At 55.3% G+C, this 19346-nt stretch overlaps 2 protein-coding genes across 3 annotated transcripts; both read left to right on the top strand.

Moving 5' to 3' along the window:
- The first annotated feature begins 1147 nt into the window (after window positions 1–1147).
- On the top strand, window positions 1148–14182 carry WDR81 (WD repeat domain 81). Of its 2 annotated transcripts, XR_001877647.1 has the most exons (12): window positions 1148–1195; window positions 1953–5501; window positions 5758–5865; window positions 5978–6168; window positions 7853–8043; window positions 8279–8444; window positions 8627–8792; window positions 9094–9792; window positions 9963–10108; window positions 10292–10471; window positions 11273–13174; window positions 14075–14182. XR_001877647.1 is itself a non-coding variant. In XM_017832586.1 (11 exons), exons 1-11 carry the CDS (start codon window positions 1150–1152, stop codon window positions 11597–11599), a joined length of 5769 nt encoding a protein of 1922 aa, XP_017688075.1. In that variant the 5' UTR covers window positions 1148–1149; the 3' UTR covers window positions 11600–13962. The 2 variants fall into 2 exon arrangements, 1 of the variants encoding a protein (XP_017688075.1); XM_017832586.1 differs by lacking the exon at window positions 14075–14182 and having other exon boundaries at window positions 11273–13962.
- SERPINF2 (serpin family F member 2) lies at window positions 14096–19286 on the top strand. The gene is made up of 7 exons (XM_017832474.1): window positions 14096–14205; window positions 15314–15371; window positions 16036–16098; window positions 17010–17424; window positions 17715–17858; window positions 18061–18264; window positions 19111–19286. The coding sequence occupies exons 1-7, from the start codon at window positions 14186–14188 to the stop codon at window positions 19284–19286; spliced, it is 1080 nt and encodes a 359-aa protein (XP_017687963.1). The 5' UTR covers window positions 14096–14185.
- The last annotated feature ends 60 nt before the right edge of the window (window positions 19287–19346 follow it).

The raw sequence follows: 19346 nt of genomic DNA, 5'->3' as shown, positions 1-19346 counted from the left end.
GGCCTGACCCTCCCGCGGGCCCCGGGCGGGGTGCGGCGCTGCCGTGGGGGCCGCCCTCGGGCGGTGCCTTCCAGCGCCCGGGGCCGGTGACACAGCCCCGATTCCGAGAAGTTGCTCCAAGTCCTCGGGCCAATCAGAAGTGAGTGCTCGGCGCGCGCGCCAATAGGCGGGCGCGGGGGGCGTGGCCGCGAGGACTCGGGTGACCCCGATGACTTGGCAGCGCCGCGCGATGACTGGACAACTTCTTTAAAGGGGCCGCGCCCGCCGCGGGCGGCGGGGGAAGGGAGAGCGCAGGGCACCAACAGCCCAGCCCAGCCCAGCCTGGCCCAGCCCGGCCTAGCCTGGCCGGATCAGCGGGGCTCACCTACTGACCCGCGCACAGCCACTACACTGATGTTCCCTACCAGGCTGCTCAGCCAGTGGGGTCAGCGAGTGCTGGGGCCGCGGTGCCCCTTTAAGGCCGCCTCCTGCCCTTCGCCCCAGTAACAGCTGATTGCGGCGGGCCAGGCCGGGCGGGCCAATGAGCCGCCGCCACGTCCCACCCACGTGACGCCCCCACGCGCCGCCGCGCCATGCGGCGCTGCCCGGTGGGAGCCCCCGGCGCCCCTTAAAGGGGCCGCGCGCGGTGTGGCCGCCCGTGGCTGCCCCGCTCGTGTCCCCCGCGGGCACCTCCGCGCCCGCAGCCCCGGCACCACCCGAGGGCGGCGGCGGGCGGACCCGGCTCGGCTCAAAGGCACAGGGGTTGGGCAGAGCCAAACGGGAGAGTCCTGGGGTGGCGGGGCCGGGCTGGCCCCGCTCCCCTTTACCGGCACTCACCTGCCGCCGGTCGGTGGGGTCCGCCCGCCGCGGGCAGGAGACCCCTTTAAGACCGGCTGCCTTGTCAGCGCGGCTCGCCCAGCTCCAGCTGACAGCCCGGGGCGCCTCTGACGTCACCGTGACGTCAGGGGCCAGCCGTGTCCCCGCCGTGTCCCGCCCCGCCGCTGCCCATGCTCGGCCCCGGCCCCGCGCCCCGGCCCCGCCGCACCGCCCCGCGCCCGCCCCGGAGAGCCCCGGCCCGGCCCCGCGCGGGCCCCGCGGGCTGTAGGTGCCGGCCCCCCCCGCGCACATGGCGGCGCGGCGGCCGCATGTGACCGCCGTCACCTGACCAACATGGCCGGGGCCGCCCCCGCCGCGGCTCCGCCGCCGCCGCCGCCAGGTAACGCGGGGCCGCCGGGGCGGTGAGGGTCCCCTCCTCCTCCCGCGGGGTGAGGGCTCACGGGACCGGCGCTATAGCCCGCGGGGCTCAGCCCGGCTCCGCACTCCCTCCTCTCCCGGGGCGAGGGCCCTGCGGGACGCGGGGCCGCGTCTCTGGCCGTGGCCGTGGGTCAGTGCTGGGGATGCGCTCATTGCTCTGGGCATCCTCTGAGTCACCCCCGGGGCCAGCGTGTACCCCCCACCAGCCCTGGGGGTGCAGATGACCCGTCTTGCACCCCCCAGCCCCAAGTCCCATCAAGTTCCCGCCATCAGCCCTTGTGGCTCTGGATGTCCCGTCATGTCCCTCGCTCAAGGCTGGGGCTGTGGAGGTGCCGTTGTGGCCCTCCCACCACCTGCAGAGGTCCCATCATATCCCCTTCCCCAGGAGTCTGTTCAGGTCTTATCATGCCCCCACACTGATCCCATTGCGTCCCCTTCCCCAGCACTTGGACTGTGCAGGTCTCATCATGTTCCCCTCCCTATGTAAACCCCACCCTGTCCCCCTGCTTGGCTGCAGAGGTCCCACTGTGTCCCTCCCTTCCCGGGCTGGTCTCTTCTCAACCCCCACCTCATGATACAGCGACCAAGCCCTTAAAACAGCTTTTTTTCTTTGCTCCGGGTGCCAATGGGGAAGTGAGACTTGTCGCATGACAGGGAGGGCAGGACGGTGCTGCGGTGCTCTGCTCACTCACAGCCCCTCTGGGCCACTTTCCTCCCAGCAGGAGCCAACATGGAGAGCTTCCTGCAGAGCGTGGAGAGGGACCTGAGCATCGACCGCCGGCAGCTGGCCGCCGCCACCGACAGAACCCACGTCACCGCCTTCGTCCCAGTGAAATGGCTCTTGAGCCTCCGGGAGCGCCGGGTGCTGCCCGCCCTGTGTCCACGCCCGGAGGGGCTGAGCGAGGTGGAGGTGAGGACGTTCCTGCAGCACTCGGTGGAGAAGCTGCCCGCGGGCTGGACCCGGGTGGAGATCCACGGGCTGTGGAAGGACCGGCTGAGGTACCCGCTGCAGGTGCAGCCCCCCAGCTCTGACCACCCAGAGACCCTACATGGCTTCATGCAGAGCGTGGCCACCCAGAACTACCGCAACCTGTGGTGCCGGGCTCACGCCCGGTACGCACGGCCCTACCAGCACGCGGATGCGCCGCCCACCGTGCCGGCCCTGGATGCCCTCCGGGCTGCCCTGCAGAAGGTGTATGGCTGCCCGGTCCTTCAGGTGGGCAGGAATGTGCACGGTGCTTCCCCTGCCAAGGAGAGCCCGGCAGCCACCAAAGGGGTGCCCTCCTGCCCCAATGTGCTGCAGGCGGAAGCGCTGCTGGAGTCAGCCGATGTGCTCTACGTCGTCTACCCCTATGTGCAGTACTGCCTGCATGACATCGTGACGTTCAGCCCGGCCAAGCTCACCAACAGCCACGCCAAAATTCTCTTCCTCCTCTTCCACGTGCTGCAGGCCATGAGGGCTTGTCACCAGGCGGGTCTGGCTTGTGGTGCCTTTTCACTTCGGGACGTGGCTGTGGATGAGAAGCTGTGCAGCCGCCTGCGTGTGAACTTCAGAGAGTACGAGGGACCGAGAAAGGAGGAAGTGAACCTGGAGGCTGGTGTGGAACGAGTGAGTGAGCAAGGCCATGTTGGGCAGGAGGCGAGGTGCACCACCTGCCAGAAGGACCTCCGAGACCTGGTGTTGCAGTGGGTGCATGGGCAGGTCAGCAACTTTGACTACCTTATGCGTCTAAACAGTTTGGCTGGGAGGAGAATGGGAGACCCCAACTACCACCCAGTTCTTCCGTGGGTGGTGGACTTCACCACAAAAAATGGCAAGTTCAGGGACCTAAGGAAATCCAAGTTCCGTCTCAACAAGGGAGACAAACAGCTGGACTTCACCTACGAGATGACCAAGCAGGCATTTGTTGCTGGGGGGTTGAGTGGGGAGCAGCTCCACGTCCCCCATCACATCTCCGATGTCCTTTCGGATATCACCTACTACGTGTACACGGCTCGGAGGACACCCAAGGCAGTGCTGTGCTGCCATGTGAGGTCTCAGTGGGAGCCCAATGAGTATCCAGCCAGCATGGAGCGCATGCAGAGCTGGACGCCGGATGAGTGCATTCCGGAGTTTTACACAGACCCCTCCATCTTCCGATCCATCCACCCGGACATGCCCGACCTGGATGTGCCGTCGTGGTGTAGCTCCTACGAGGAGTTCATCGAAGTTCACCGGATGCTGCTTGAGAGCAGGGAGGTCTCCCAGGACCTCCACCACTGGATCGACCTCACGTTTGGGTACAAGCTGCTGGGGAAGGATGCAGTCAAGGAGAAGAACGTCTGCCTCCATCTGGTCGACAACCACACGCATCTGACGACCTACGGGGTGGTGCAGCTGTTTGATCAGCCACATCCCAGGCGCATGGTGGGACCTGCCTACACTCCTGCTGAAGCTCCAGCCATCGCCCGGCCTCTTCTCCAGAACATCCGGGAGACTGTGTTTTTGGAGGATATCCAAGGCCAGGTGACAGATGCGGTGAATGGGCTCGTCCTGGAGGCTACTCCCAGTGAAACCACCTGGTCTGGGGAGAAGTCCATCGCTGGTGAGGATGATTTAGAGCAAGGCATGGAAGCCCTGGATTCGATTCCTGCTACTGGTAGAGCTGGTGACCAGCCCTCTGTTGCTGTGCCTTCAGCACAGCCCTCCACCTTCCCTCCTTATGCCACCGATGGCAAATCCTCAGGTGTCCGACCTCTCCGTCGGAGCAAGGCAGGTGCTGGGGATCAGGCTGACATGAAAATCACACTCCCTGAAGGCTTCAATCCACTCCAGGCCCTGGAAGAACTGGAGAAACTGGACAATTTCTTGGTTAAAGGTTTGAGCAGCGAGATGCAGCTAATGGAGCAGCCGTGGGAAGAGCCACCGCTGGGTCTCTCGGATCTGTTCCAGAGGGACATGCAAGCTTTGGGCATTCTGGTAGCTGAGATTATATTTGCTCCGAGGATTCGTCCATCAAAGCCCGACGCGTCCCTGTTGGAGCGGTTCCTGATGGTGCGTAATCTGTGCCGTTACCATCCCAAGGAGATCCCAGCCCCGCTCCAGCACGTGCTGCATGTCCTGCTGCAGCTGAACGTGCCGGTGGAGAAGCTTCTGAAGACCAGGCCGGGCAAGGGTACAGTGCAGTTGTTTGAATACAAACCCATCTCCCAGGGCCTCCCCCCACCCTGTCCCACGCAGCTCCTCAGTCCCTTCAGCTCCATTGTGCCCTTCCCCACATACTTCCCAGCTCTGCACAAATTCATTTTCACCTATCAGGCAAAGAAGATAGAGGATGAAGGTCAAGGCCGGGAGCTTGTTTTCCAGCTGTGGCAGCAGCTGGAGGGGATCCTTTCTGAAATCACTCCTGAAGGCTTGGAGATTCTTCTGCCCTTCATCTTATCTCTGATGTCTGAGGAGAACACTGCTGTCTATGCAGCGTGGTACCTCTTTGAACCCATAGCTAAATCCCTTGGTCCGAAGAACGCCAATAAATACTTGCTCAAGCCACTGATCGGAGCGTACGAGACCCCCTGCCACCGCCATGGCAGGTTCTACCTGTACACAGACTGCTTTGTGGCCCAGCTGATCGTGCGCCTGGGGCTGCAGTCCTTCCTCCTGAACCTGCTGCCCCACATCCTGCAGATCCTTGTTGGCATCGAGGGCTCACGGGAGGAGAGCAAATCCCTCCTCGGCACGGCTGAGGATGATGAGAGTGGAGGGGAAAGCCCGGTGTCGTGTGTGTTTGGGGAGGAGATCAAAATGGATGTGGAGCACAGCTCTGCTGCACTGGACCTCCTTGACTACACCTCTGGTGTCAGCTTCCATGACCAGGCCTACCTGCCTGAGGCTGAGGAATTCCAGGGTGGCCTTTATGTTGGGGAATCTCTGCAGCCTCAGGAGCAGGAATCGCTCAGCCTTGGCCGGCTGAGTGACAAGAGCAGTGCCAGCGAGGTGTCCCTGGGAGAGGACAGACCTGCTGACGGGGATTCCCAGAAGGACAAGAGCAGCTTGAAGTCAATGGACAGCAGCCAGGACCTGAAGCAGAGCGAGGACTCGGAGGAGGAGGAAGAGGAGCATGAGGAAGAGGAGCACGATGAGCCTGTGGTTGATGCAGAGCTGACAGTGGTTGTGGATGCTGGTGCCTCCGTAGATGTCACCCTGGCTGATGACAGCAGCGAGCCAGAGGATGGGGAGGGAGAGGAGCTGCCGGATCACTCTGATGACAAAGAGCAGACAATACTGCTGGGTAAGACCCTGCCAGTGTTGAGCCTGGGCAAACACCCACTAAAGGGCAGAGCCTGGGAAGCAGTCGGTCTGGATTTGGGGGTGTCTGTGGTCCCAGCTTGGGGACAGCGATGAAACCGGCATAAAAGATCAGATCTGCCTGTGGATCTGAGACTCCAGGGGCTGCCCAGGGGGCCGGCAGGGTCGGGGCAGCAGGCGGGCGATAACTAATCTGTGCTGTGCTGGGCTCTGTCCTTGCAACTGTTTTTGTTTTGCAGACACAGCCTGTAAGATGGTGAGGTGGCTCTCAGCCAAGCTGGGCCCAACCGTCACATCCCGCTTCATCGCCAGGAACCTGCTCCGTCTGCTCACGTCCTGCTACGTCGGTAATGTCTGCTCCCTGGAGCCCGGGGTCCCGGGGTGGGCCGTGCCCCAGATCTGTCTGCTGCTGGCTTGGGTGTAGCTGCTGCTCCAGCTCACGATGTGTTCTCTGGGCAGGCCCCACCAGGCAGCAGTTTGTACCGAGCAACGATGAGAACAGTCCCCTGAGTACAGGAAACATCTACCAGAAACGGCCAGTGCTGGGAGATCAGGTGTCCAGGCCGGTGCTGGCCTGCCTTGTGCACATGGCCTACCTGTATGGAGAGCCCGTCCTCACCTACCAGTACCTGCCCTACATCAGCTACCTGGTCAGTATTGCCTCTTCTCCTCTTCTCATGCGTGTTGGGGTGAGAGGTTTGTCCAGGCACAAGAGGGGGATGCACAGTAAATAGTTCAACCTCACCAGGAGCCTCCCGCATGAAAAATTGAACTCAGCTGAGCTCTGTCTGGGTCAGTGTGGGCTGAGCAGCTCTGGCTGTGTTTGCTGAGAAAGGCAGGACAGGCACTTTCACCCCCTGCCACAAGGTCCAGACTGCTCCCAGCAAAGCACATGGCTGTGTACAGACCCCTTTCCCCCCATTTCAACCAGGGCCTTTCCCTGTCAGACCCGTATCTGATGCATGTGAAGCCAGAGGAAAAGCTTTTCTTCTGCTTTGCTGGGCGAGGGTGCCCAAACAGAGCTGGCAGAAGGGTGGGATTGTGATAACAGGCAGGAGGAGCAGCTTGGGCTGCTGTGGGATTGCTGGAGCGTGTGTTCTTAGATGTCTGTGTGCACAGATAGGGATGAACTGGGGAGAGGCTAAAGGGTTTTCAACTGTGTAAAAAGTACTGGCAAGACTCACTAACTTTTCAGCTTGAAATTCATAGCTGAAAAGCAAGAGGAAAATGTATAATGCAGCTGGTTGAAAAACTAATTTTTCATCAAAAAAAAAGTTTTGAATGTTTTAAACAGGCTTATTTTTCATATTGCTCCCTTTTTAGTGGTTATAAACACTTTGGTTATGGATTCTCGTTTAAATGGAAAACTTCAGTAGCTTTTTGATAATTTAAACATAGAGGAAAAGAGGCCACAGCTGTTCATTTAAAGAAAACAAAAAGGCATTGTCAGTTTTTCCAGTGTTGAAGGGGAGATTTTTCAGGGGAAAAAATCCCATTTTTCAGCAAAATCATTCTCCACCCAGTTGCAATCACAGCTCCAGCTGTTCTGCTTTGCTGTACTAAGCTCATTGCCTGGGGGCACGGAGGGGATTAATACCCCTGTGAAACAGCATTTGGCAACCTGATATTAAAGCGATGGAACTTGCGGGTCACAAATAGGATAAAGTCAATCCTTCTTGCAGGATTTGGCAGGGTGGCTATTTTGTGAGAGGAAGAGCCTCTGTGATGAGCTGGAAGATGGCAGGTGTACAAGAAATATAGCGGAAACTGGGAATTGTCTGTGGGTTTTGTTATTGGCTCTCTTTTCTTGAGTGTTTGATTTGTCTGGGAGTTAAGAAATAGCACAATCTAGAAGAAATCTTTTAGTATTGCTGCTGATGTTATTAACTCTTTGGCACTGCCATAAACAGCACTAGTACATTGTCAGCAAAAAAGGATGTGTTGTTCTGCCTCATGAAATTATGAGGAGCTGGATTTCTGGAAGTCAGCAGCAGGTTTGCCCATAATTTGTGCTTTGGTATGTCATGCAAGGACTGTCCCTCTGCAGACTGCACATCCAGGCTCAACATGGCGTGGGATGAAGACACTGATTCTTGCTTTTAACCTGTGTGTACATAAGAGGTTTCCCCTCTTTCTGTGCTGGCAAACGATGCTCTGGGGTCTGCAAGATGGTGTGGGCCAGTGTGGGGTTATTGCTCTCCCTTTTGAGTTTCCCAGCTATGACCAGCACTACCATTCTGGGTTTTGAGGCTGAGCTCAGGTGATCCTGGGATCACCCTGGCTGTGTCCTGCTGGGGAGATGGTGGCCCTGGCACTGAATGATTCCTCTTGCAGGTTGCACCCAGTGGCGGGTCCGGCGGCGTCCGGCTGAACAGCCGGAAGGAGGCCGGGCTCCTGGCTGCTGTGACACTGACTCAGAAGATCGTGGTGTGTCTCTCTGACACCACACTGATGGATATTCTCCCCAAGATCAGTCAGGAGGTGCTGCTCCCAGTGCTGGGCTTCCTCACTTCACCAGCTGTCGGGTAAGCGCTGCAGTCTGCTGTGCCTTCCACCAGGATTGGCACAAAATCAGGGATTTGGAAATGGTTCTTAATGCTCCTGGGGATGGGGGGGCTGCACCTGCCCTGGTGTGCACCTTCTTGCACTGGTACACAGATTGTGATGCCCAGAGAATTCTGAAAAAGGCAGGAAGTGTGACGCAGAGGATGGGAAAAGGGGATATGCGGAGGGCAGGCTGGTAATGGGTGTCCTCTTCAGCTTCCCCAGTGGTGCCCAGGCCCGTGTTGTCCTGTGCATTAAGACAATCAGCCTAATTGCCTTGATCTGCCTGCGGATTGGGCAGGAGATGGTGCAGCAGCATTTGAGTGACACGGTGAGAAACTTCTTCGGGGCGTTCTCACTGCTGCAGGAGCTGCAGGACCAGGTCAGTGATGTGGGAAAGATCCTCCTGCCACCCCCTCCCCAGTGCCCAGATGCAGGAATGTGGTGGGCATTCCTGCACACACCAGGACTGGTGTCAGCAGTGTCCACCCAGGCTGTGTTTGTATAATTACTTGTGTAGTGGGAGCATCTGATTTTGGGCATCTTCCTGTTTTCTCTTGTCAGGGGTTGACGGCAGAGTCGCTGAGCAGCTGTGAGGTGCCAGTGATGGAGGTGCCCCTTTCAGATGGGAAGTTGCTGGCCCTGGATCCATCTGTTCTGGTGGAGTTACAGAAGGTGTTTAACCCTGAGATGGCCTACATCACCTACATCCCCTTCTCCTGCTTGCTAGGTACGGCTTGGCCACCAGCTCCGGGGATTTGTGAGAGAGTTCCATGGTCTGTGCATGTGTGCTGGGCCTGAACTCAAGAGAAATCAGGGGTCATAGAGCTGCTGGAGGAAACACACAGCTCCTGCACTGTGGCTTGGTCTGCTTGTTGGGTTGGGAGCCCCCTGGGCTTCAGGCAGCTTTAGCTGGGAGCAGCGTGTGGCTGGCTTGTGGGGAATGCTGCGTTCACAGCCCTGTGCTGACCCTGTTCTGGGGGTGATGTTGGGGAAATTCCTTCCCCTGAAGCCCTGTTCTCTCTCTTCAGGTGATGTTATCCAGACGGTTGTGCCCAACCACTCGCTGGTGGAGAAGCTGGCCAGCCTCTATCTGGAGAATGTGAACCCCAAGAACCTGCAGGTCGTTGGCCTGGAACAAGCACCGAGTGTGGTGGGCTCAGACCAAGACACGAGAGGGGCTGAGCCCTTCTCCAGCCCTCACGAGGACAGTCACTCTGGTACTTTTGGGAGCGTGCTGGTAGGGAACCGCATCCAGGTCCCTGTGGACACACAGTCTGAGGGTCTCGGCCTGCTTCGCCTCAGTGCTGGCACTGATGGCTTTATTCCCAGCTCATCCAGCGAGGAGAATGCCCTGAAGCACGACCTCCCTCGCAGCACCCACATGCTGTGTGGGAACTGGCTGGCCTACTGGCAGTATGAGATTGGGGTGAGCCAGCACGACCCCCGCTTCCACTTCCACCAGATCAAGCTGCAGAGTTTCTCAGGGCATTCAGGGGCCATCAAGTGTGTGGCACCACTTGGCAGCGAGGATTTCTTCCTGAGTGGCAGCAAGGACAAGACTGTCCGCCTTTGGCCCCTGTACAACTACGGGGATGGCACCAGCGAGGTGCCACCGCGGTTCACCTACGCTGAGCACAAGAAGTCTGTTTTCTACGTGAGCCAGCTGGAGGCACCACAGCACGTGGTGAGCTGTGATGGGACTGTGCACATCTGGGACCAGTTCACGGGTAAGAAGGGAAAGGGTGAGGGCTGGCTAGAGGGAACTTGTCCAGTCCTTACAGACAGAGGGGCCATACTGAGTTTGGATGGCTCCCATTAAAACTCAGCACAGAACTGGAGATTTGCTGTGTACCTTCTCTGTACATCTGCTGCCAGAGTGTCTGTCATGTTTTCACAGGCAAACTTCTCCGGACTTTTGATGAATTAGACAGCAAAGTGCCCATCACAGCTGTGACCACCATGCCACCTCCCCATCACAGCATCTCTGTGGCCAGCGCAGACTCTGTGCTGCGGTTCATCGACCACAGGAAGCCAGGACTGCAGGTAGGGACCCTGGAGCTCTGCGAGCCACCCTCCTCCATCTGTGTGCATAACAATGGGATCACAGCTGGCTCAAAGCCAGCTGCCATGTCTCCATGGAAGCCAGCTGGAGCCCAGGGTGTCTTGTCCCCTAAATGCCGGATCCCCTGATCTCCATCCCCCATAGCCGGCCTGTCTCTCTTGCAGCACGAGTTCCGCCTGGCCAGCGGGGTGAGCGCGGGGCTCATCCGCTGCCTGGCCGTCAGTCCCAACGGGCGCAGTGTCATGGCCGGCTTCTCCTCCGGCTTCATCGTGCTGCTGGACACCAGGACAGGGCTCATCATGCGGGGGTGGCCTGCCCATGAGGGAGACATCCTGCAGATCAAGGTAAGAGGTTCAGCTGGGATCAAGGCGGGGCCTCGTCGATCCTCTGAGGCTGCATGGAGCATCCTTCCAGCAGGGCTTGTCTGCTCCATCCTGGAGCATTCCTCCACCTTTGCTGTGTCCATTGGTTAGTGCTGCCAGTGGCTGTTCTTGGTCCAACCCTCCTGGATGTCAGTCCCTGCTGAGCAGGTCTGCAGCAGGGGCAGGGAGGAGCCATAGCTCCCGTGAAGAAGCAAATGTGTTGCTTTCTCCACATGGCACTCAGCTTCCCAGGGAGAGTGTCACTCTAATGAATAACTCTTGTCCATATTTACCCACCCTCAGGGAGCAGCGCTGGGGCTCCAGGGTCCTTGACCCAAACGCAGGTTAAACAAAGTTCAGCAGTGTGGGTTGTTTACCCTCTCACTAGCTCTGCTAATAAGCAGCTCCAGGCTTCTCCTACCCTCAGCAGTGTTTTTTACTGTGAGAGAGCCTCCTGATTCCTTTTCCTGAAAAGGAAAATGGTTTAGCAGGTGATTTAGTGGAGAGGGAGACTGCATGGTAATCCCTTTACCCACTGCAGTAATAACAGATGATGAATGAGTTGTGTTGGGTATCAGGATATTGTTGAGAAGAGGCATAGCCCATGTCTTGGAGGATAGCACTGGAGGAGGTTGCCAGCTACCAGAGCATCCTGATGCCTTGCTAATAGTTCTCAGAACTATCAGTTGCTTGGAAATGGCTGTGCCTGTCCCAAAGGATTGCACTGTGACTGGGAGTTTTTACAGCAGGAGTATTGGCTCACTGGCCTTTCCTTTTCTGCAGGCTGCAGAGGGCAATGTGCTAATCAGCTCCTCTTCGGATCATTCCTTGACTGTCTGGAAGGAACTGGAGCAGAAACCTTTGCACCACTACAAATCTGCGTCCGAACCCATCCACGCGTTCGACCTCTACGGTAACGAAGTGGTGACTGGCACTGTGGCCAACAAGATCGGGGTCTACTCCATGCTGGAGTCCTCAGCTCTGCCCATCAGCACGACCAAGCTGAGCTCCGAGAATTTTCGGGGTACACTGACCAGCCTGGCGGTGCTGCCCACAAAGTGCCATCTCCTGCTGGGCTCCGACAACGGCATCATTCGCCTCCTGGCGTAGTGACCCCCAGTCCAGGAGCCTGTGGCTGTCCCACAGTGCTGGTGGTGGAGCTGGAAGCCGGCAGCGTGGCTTTTGGAGGAGGCAGAGTTAGATGTTTCTGAATGGAGGATGCAGGGGGAGGTGTACTTGTTAGTGAGCACTTGATAAAGTGTCTCTAACCTCTTTCTGTGTCTTTAAAAAGAAAAAAAAGCCATAACTGAGAAACCTCCACTGCTGCTGGGAGAGATACTGGGCGTTGTAGGTCACTGTCACCCCTGCAGAGAGGCCTGGAGCTTTCCATACCATGTGTGCCTGACCCCAGGGGACTGTGAGGTGCCCTCCAGAGTAACAGGGACCACAGGAACCCTCCCTCCTTCAGTTAAGGAGTAAGAGGTGCCCCTTGACAAAACACAACAGTTTAGCTACTGCCATCTGCACTTACCCTTCACTTCCACTCCTGAACCACTGAACAGTCTTACTAGGATAGCATAAGCTGGGCCTGGGAACTGCTGCCTTCGGAGCTGTGCGGTGCCAGGCACCTCCTTCTCCCATGGTTGGTGCTCCAAGCCCAGAGGAGGTACTTTATGAACTTTAGGTCCTGCCAGCTGAGTTAGAGCCTGCACGGGAAGAGGAGATGTTAACTAGAGCCCTTCTGCTGCCATACTGGCTGCACAGCAAAGACTGGAATGGAAGTCAGCCAAGGCACAAACCCCTTCTGCTCTGCCAGTTCATTTAGGAATGGGTTGCTGCAGAGGGGCAGTTTGGAATGGGAATGTGACCCTCTAGGGAGGCTAGAACTAGATGCTTCCCTGAGAATTTTGGTTTCTGGAGCAGCAGGGTAAGGCTGTTGTTGGTTCCTGCCCCAGCATCCAGTGATGATGTAAGGGGTGAGGAATGCCCAGGGTGCCACGCACTGGCAGGGATCCTCAAGAAATCCTTCTAATCCTCTCCTTTGTGCTGGTCAGATTCCTGGGGAAGACAGGACAGCACAAAGGTGCTCAGTTTTGTCCCCTCCTGCCCTTGTAGGGTGAGAGCCAGGAGGCATTATCCAGCATGGTCTTCCTCTGAGCCTCCCCTTGGGACAACACTGTTTCCCACCTCAAAAGCAAAGAGTGTGCTCTTTGACCCAGCAGTAGGAGCAGTTGCTTCACTTCTATTGCAGCCCTTTTCCCATCCATCCTTCAGCCTAGCCAGAGCCAGTATCAGGGGAGCAGGAAGCACTTATCATAGGCAGAGGAGGAGCCTGCTGTGAGTTATCCTGGGAGGGGAAAGGGCTTTGATCCAGCTGCTGGTTCATCTGAGCCACCTGCAGCTGGGGAGGTGAGTGGTTGGCCAGTGCTGTCCTTCCCTACCTAAGGGGAGCTCTCAGTCCCGTGTTGCCTATTAACCATTTGCAATAGATGTAAATATTTACTTCTAATAAACTCTTTGAAAGAGCTGCAGAGCCAGGTGTGTGGAAGCTCTGTGCTGGAGGGGCTGGGTGTGCTGGCTGCAGCTCTCTTGCTCTGCAGCCAGAGCTAAAGCCCCTCATTTGGGCACGTCTTTTGTTCTGGGGGAGCTGGAGGAGGGATGCTGTGAAGATGCCCTGGATGTAAGGTAGGACTGCTGCACAAGGACTTGGATTTGCTTTCCAACAGGAATTAGTTCCTCATGTTGCAGCAGAATGTCCCAAAGTAGTTTGTGGTTGCAGAGCTCAAACCTGTCTCCTCCTTCCCAGTGTCTGGCATGAGTTTGGGAACCAAGACTTACTGCAAGGAATGGATGACTGGAAGAACTGTGATCCCATTAGCATTCCCCACTGCTCTTTAGTGACTCCTCTCCCACTGAGGACACAGACAGAAGGTGGGAAGGATCACCATCACTTCTGGATACAGCACAAAACCACACAGGACAGGACTGCTGGAATTCTGCCCGTCCCTGAGACTATTCCTCCATGCCCCAGCAGTGTGTGCGTGCTGTGGAGCCTGGCACCCGGGCCAGCTGCCCTGGCAGAGCTCTGGAGCGTGCTGTGCCCCAGGGGAGGGACCAGCTGCTCTTGGCTCAGCCCAGCCTGGGCATCACACCCTCCCATTCCATGTGTGGCCACGGGGGCCCTGGGCACCTGCCATCTGTTAAACCGGTGCCTTGCGCTGGCTGCAGCAGAAGCAGCTGTGATGCAGGGAGTGAAGAACTGGGGTTTTCTGCAAGGAAAATTCCAAAACCAGAGAGCCCTGTGGCAATAAATACCAAGCCCTGCGTTTTCACTGAGGGTTATGAATAAAAGAGCACATTCCCAGCACAGGGAGTGTGGGGAAAGTGGAGCCGCTACTCGGGACAACTGACTTTGCACGTTACTTTTGCTGATGAGAGATTGGGAGCTGGTGAACTCAGTGTTAATGTTGTCTTGAGGATACAGCAGCCCAACGTGTCTCCCCATCTCCAGATGCACCACAAATTCACTCTTCTCCTCCAAACAAATGTTTAACCGGATGCTGTAGGTCAATATTTGCCTGCCAGGTTCTCAAACAGGGGGTGGTGCCGAAGGTCGCTGCCGTGGTGGGCTGGACGAGAGCTGCGTGTGCCCCAGGCAGAGCTGTCAGCTGGGCTAAAGCAGGTGCCAGCTCCAACATGGACATGAACAAGCTCAGGTAAGGGGCAAATAAAAGAGGGTTTGATATAAATGAGTGCTCCTCCAATGAGCAGTAGTGCCCCTCCGGGAGAGTGGAGTGAATTTGGCAGAGGGTTAACGGATGAGGCACCGCCAGGGAGGAACAGGGTGCTCAGGGTTATATGTGGCTGCAGGATTTGGGGTGAGGGAGGAGGGGAAATGAAATGGCCTCCAGTTTTGCTTCTTCCACTTGGCAACTGGGGTCTTAGCCCAGCAGTTTTGGGTCAAGTGAGGACTGCTTGGAGAGTGGAAAGCAGCCCCAGGAATTAAGTATGGCAGTTGTGTTGAGGGCTGGGCTTTGGCACACTGACTTTGTGTTAAGAAAAAGATATGTTATTTTTGTTTGAAAGGGAAAAGTGGCTGGGTGAAACATTGGCCAGGGAATGGGTGGGGTTTTGTCCGTGACCCTGGAAGCCCTGATCCCACTGTCCCAATACAGGAATTGGACTGCGGGGGTGGGAGAGGCTGGGTTTGCCAGCAAGGGGGGAAGGCAAGTGCTGGGAAGGGGAGGACTCTCCATTCCAGGACATATTGCCGAGAAACTGCTCTGGAATTGCCTTTTCCACCTGCAAAGTCCCTCTCAGACAGCACCTGCTTAAGTGCCTGCAGCCCCACAGAGGCAGGTCAGTATCCCTTCTCCCAAGAGCCCTGGGCTCAGCTGAGGATGCTGTGCCTATATCTCAGTGGTTTCCATGGGAAAGAAGCAGAGGGTCTTGTCTCCTTCCAGAGGCACAGTGTGTGCAGCACTGATTAGGGAAATACCATTTGCAAGCCAGAGAAACGAGGGCAATGGGGTCAGACATGCAGGATCCAAGCGGGAAAGCGTCATGGAGGAGCCTGGCTGTGGTTGCAGCTCTGCTCCAGTGAGGTCCCTGGTCCTCTCTGATTTCGCTGCCTTGGCGTCAGACCCAGGAGTCCTGTGTTGTTTCTTAGCAGCATTGTGCATCTCCCTATTGCTTTCTGTGAGCTCCTGTGCCAACCTGTTTGGCCAGGTTGATAATTTTCTCCCTGTAGACCTGAAAAGGCTCAGCTCACTGCTGCCAGGCAGCTGGAAATAACTTTTCTCTCGGCTGGTTCTTCTGTTCCAGAAATATGGTGTTCCTCTGGGGTCTGCTCTGCCTATCTGCTCTGCACAGCCTCCTAAAGGTAAGTTCTCACTCCAGCGAGGTGGGGGTGTGAGCACAGCCTCTCCCCACCAGCAAAGGGCAAGGGCAGTGTGGTGGCTCCCTGCACCAGACCATGGGGCAAATATCACCCAGTGCTGCTGCATGAGAAGCCCTGGAAGGCAGATTGGTGGAGGTGCTTCTCTGCTGTGGCTTAACCAGCAAGGTTTCTTATCTTTTACCCAGATAAGATAGCTGTGGATATTATCATTATTCATATTTCTGTAGAAAATCTTTGGAAACTTGGCTTCAACTGTATTTAGTGACCGTGACTCTCAGGCATTAACAGGAGGTTGTTTAATAACAGCCATTAATTTCCCCTCCCCATTTTAAATTTGGATCCTTGTCAGATCTGAGATTGCAAAACTGCACTGCTCACTCTCTAGAGGATACTTTATTTTGTATTCGTCTGGCCTGACCCCTTTCTAAACAAATGCAGTGTTTGCAGTCTCTCCCAGCTCCTGCTCGCTTCCACCTCCCCACGTCAGACCCCACTGCCTCTGGGTCTGCATCCTAAAGCCCTGCCTGGGCTATTGCCCTGTGGGGAACTGCTACAGCCAGGAGCAGGAGTGGGACCAACTCTGAAAATTCAGAGGAAATTATCAGAGACCTGACTTTTTTCCTTTATTGATTTTTTTTTCCTACAGTTTTCTTTGGCACATGCCATTGACCAACAGCGTCTCTTCCTAGACAAAGATGGGAAGCTGAAGGTAAGCAGTGACTGATTCCACCCAAGTGGACTGAAGTTATGCTGTGGTGTTTGCAATGGTTTTCCAGCTTGTCCTGAGATAGATGAACCCAGATAGTGAAATCCAGTAGTGCCAGTGCCTTGAGAAAGTCCGTCTTTCATTCCCTCCTGTGGCCAACACCATGCTCCCTCACACTAGAAGCTCCAGCCTAAATAACTGGGCAAAGTATGGAGTTAACATTAGTACTGGTATGTACAGGGGCTGGCAGGTGGATGATTTAATTTCTGATTGATAAGGAAAGGTGAGGAAAACAACCAGCTGTGAGGATGACAGGGAGAAAGACCCGTAGCTGATGCAACCCATTGAGCCTGGGGTGTTTAAGACTGTGAAAATATGAGGAGAGCAGTGGCAGTGCTACAGGCTAAAGCCTAGAAAAGTGGAAAATGAAGAAATCTGGAAAGAACAGGGATGGAATAGAACAGACAGGTCAAGAAAACACAGATGCCTGGAGGAGGAATTGAGCCAAACTGGATTAGGGTTGTGACAGTAGTAGAGGGTGCTGACCGGTGCGTGAGGCAGATGGGCACTGCCAAAATGTGTGAGGGGAGGAGGTGAGATCAAGGCTGAGGATGATGGATCTATAAACACTGAAGGCACAGGACGTGTGCTGAGCAGGTGGTAGGTCTTGCCCTCAAGCTTGCCTGCAGCAGGCCCTGAGAGCAGGAGGAACCACTCAGTCCATTTTCACAGGATATAAGCCCTTCTCTCTTCCAGACTCATTGAGGTGCTTTTAAACTCAATGTCAAGCAAAAACACAAGAGTAGAGGAGGTGGAGAGTTTGCTCGGTCCATTTAGGTGTGCAGTAAGGCCCATGAGGGAGGGTGTCACTGTGCTCCTGCTTTTCCCATGCTATCCTTCATGTTTCTCCTCAGGATATGAAAAGTGCTGGAATTGTACAGTCTGATCAGCTGAGACCCAACCCAACCCTGCCAGATGCAAAGCTGGTAGAATTTGCTTATGACAGCTTCCAGGAGATTGGTGGACCCATGTCACCATTTGCCACCAACCTTCCAGACACAAGGGATGACTTGAACCTAGAAGATGAACCCATAGCTGGGGCTGGGGGCTGTCATGAAAACAAACTACCTGGGGAAGTTGCCTCTCCTGAAGAAGGAGAGGCTGAAGATAAAAGCTGTGAGATTACTTGGAAGAAAAGCCAGAGGCTGGCAGATGGCTTGGTGAGATTCAGCATCGATCTCCTGAGAGAGGTCCAGCTGGAATCCAACAGAACCAATGTGATCCTGTCGCCCCTCAGCATCGCTCTTGCCTTGTCTCACCTGGCACTGGGTAACTTCTTAGCTACAAACCCACCATTTCCTGCCCTTCCCCATACCCTCTCCCAAAGGCACTAGCAAACAGTGTGCAAAATGCAAATTAAATACAGTCCCTTCCACTTATCCTTACTCCTGCAGCTTTAATTAGGTACGATTACAATTGAAGCTGCCCTCTGAGGCTCCCACTCTCAGACTTCTCCAGCCTCTTTTGTAAGGCACAGCATGTTTCTAACAGGAGGCAGCCAGAGTAACATCCCTGTTTTCCACTGCATGGGCACGACCTAACAGGAATTTGATTTTTAGGAGCAGCAGATCAGACAGAGAAGCATTTGCTGGAGGTGATGCACCTGGAGTCTGTGCCCTGTCTCCACCACATGCTGGGCACCCTTCGCAGAAGGCTCAGCGAGTCCACCCTCAGCCTGGCATCGCGTCTGTACCTGCAGAAAGGTCAGAGCTGGCACAGGGGGGGTCTGTACTGGTGTAGGATAAAACTCCCAGTGACAGAGAGTGATGGAAGCACACTGCCATACTGGGAGACATCTCTGTTTCCCTAAGCACTCCTCCCGGGAGTGTCATGCCACTGGCTGAGCCACTGAGCAAACCCTTTCCATGTCCAATGACTTAATGTAGAATTCTACCCCTCTGCCAGGATTTGAGGTGAAAGAGAAGTTCCTGGAGGATTCAGAGAAATTCTATGGAGCAAAGCCCATGACCCTTTCTGGGATCAGTGAGAATGACCTTGTAGCCATAAACAACTGGGTAAAGGAAGCGACTCGTGGGCAAATACCCACCTTCCTACAGCAGCTCCCTGAAAACACAGTGATGCTCTTGCTCAATGCAATCCATTTCCACGGTGAGCTTCACAGGCTTTCCTTATTTTCCAAGAGAAATAGTTAGAAATCTAGTTTTCTCCAAGCCCTGTAGCTGAACAGCACCTCCTTTCCTTGCTTCCTGCTAGTCAATCTGCTTGTTCTTGTACATCTGCTGTTCCTCTTGCTTAGATTTCTCTACAGAGATGATTCCCAACTGCTTCACATGTGCTAAAAATGTTACTTGACAGCAGAGTCCGAATGGAGCAGGTGGGACCTGCAGTGCCTTTGCCTCCTGGTTCAGGATCCCAGGCAGTGGCACATCCCTGCTCATCTAGTCCTAACTTGATGATCTTAAAGGTCTTTTCTAACCTAAATAATTCTGTGATTAACCAGGTCACGTGCAACTCACTACACACCCACCACAGAGCTGAGGCAGCTTCTGTGGACCTCCTTCTGACTACAGCACAGTGGTCAGGCACATCTTCCTCTTTTAATTCCCTGAGGGCTGTGCACAGACCAAACACCTCCAATGTAAGTCTACAAACGCTTTGCCTTGGTCTTGGAGCAGTGTTTCACCCCATGCAGCACAAAGGCAATACTCCTCATTTTTCAAAGCACAAACATTGTTTCTTTTATCTCCATAGCCTTCGCTGGTCTCCCACACTGAGGCATGAGGATTTATCCTTGTTCTTTTTGTTATTTCACAGTCCCTCTCTGGATGATAAGAGTTTCCTGCTGTCAGGGCTCTTCCAGCCTTAGTACTGACTTCTCTTTGCTGTATTTCTACTTGCCTGGCACTGTCTGCCTTGTTAGAGAACTCAGCTCAGCAGTTTCTGTTTTTCTACCCAAATTTAACTGTGTTGATTTCAAAACTTTTCTTTTGACAGGGTTTTGGAGGAATAAGTTTAATGCTAGCTTGACTGAGGCAGATGTATTCCACCTTGACAATAAGTTTGTGGTCCCAGTTGAGATGATGAAAGCCCACCAGTACCCCCTGAGCTGGTTTACACTGGAGTCCCAGGACATTCAGGTAGGGCTCTCACAGAAGCATTGCAAGTTTTGATTGGAATTTCCTCTTATGGTATTTTACTGACTGCAAGTATTCTTTAAAAAAAAAAAAAAA

Source organism: Lepidothrix coronata, unplaced genomic scaffold (genome assembly GCF_001604755.1).
Source record: "Lepidothrix coronata isolate B3197 unplaced genomic scaffold, Lepidothrix_coronata-1.0 Scaffold203, whole genome shotgun sequence".
Classification (NCBI taxonomy): domain Eukaryota; kingdom Metazoa; phylum Chordata; class Aves; order Passeriformes; family Pipridae; genus Lepidothrix; species Lepidothrix coronata.
This window is presented reverse-complemented; position numbering and strand designations above follow the sequence as displayed.

Excerpts from the sequence above, each read along its gene's own strand:
- WDR81 (XM_017832586.1), top strand. The coding sequence starts at position 1,150 with ATGGCCGGGGCCGCCCCCGCCGCGGCTCCGCCGCCGCCGCCGCCAG. Across the intron at positions 1,196-1,952 it reads TCCGCCGCCGCCGCCGCCAG|CAGGAGCCAACATGGAGAGC; the intron begins GTAACGCGGGGC and ends CTTTCCTCCCAG. Across the intron at positions 8,044-8,278 it reads CTCACTTCACCAGCTGTCGG|CTTCCCCAGTGGTGCCCAGG; the intron begins GTAAGCGCTGCA and ends TGTCCTCTTCAG.
- SERPINF2 (XM_017832474.1), top strand. The coding sequence starts at position 14,186 with ATGGACATGAACAAGCTCAG. Across the intron at positions 17,859-18,060 it reads GCGTCTGTACCTGCAGAAAG|GATTTGAGGTGAAAGAGAAG; the intron begins GTCAGAGCTGGC and ends CCCCTCTGCCAG. Across the intron at positions 18,265-19,110 it reads CAATGCAATCCATTTCCACG|GGTTTTGGAGGAATAAGTTT; the intron begins GTGAGCTTCACA and ends TTCTTTTGACAG.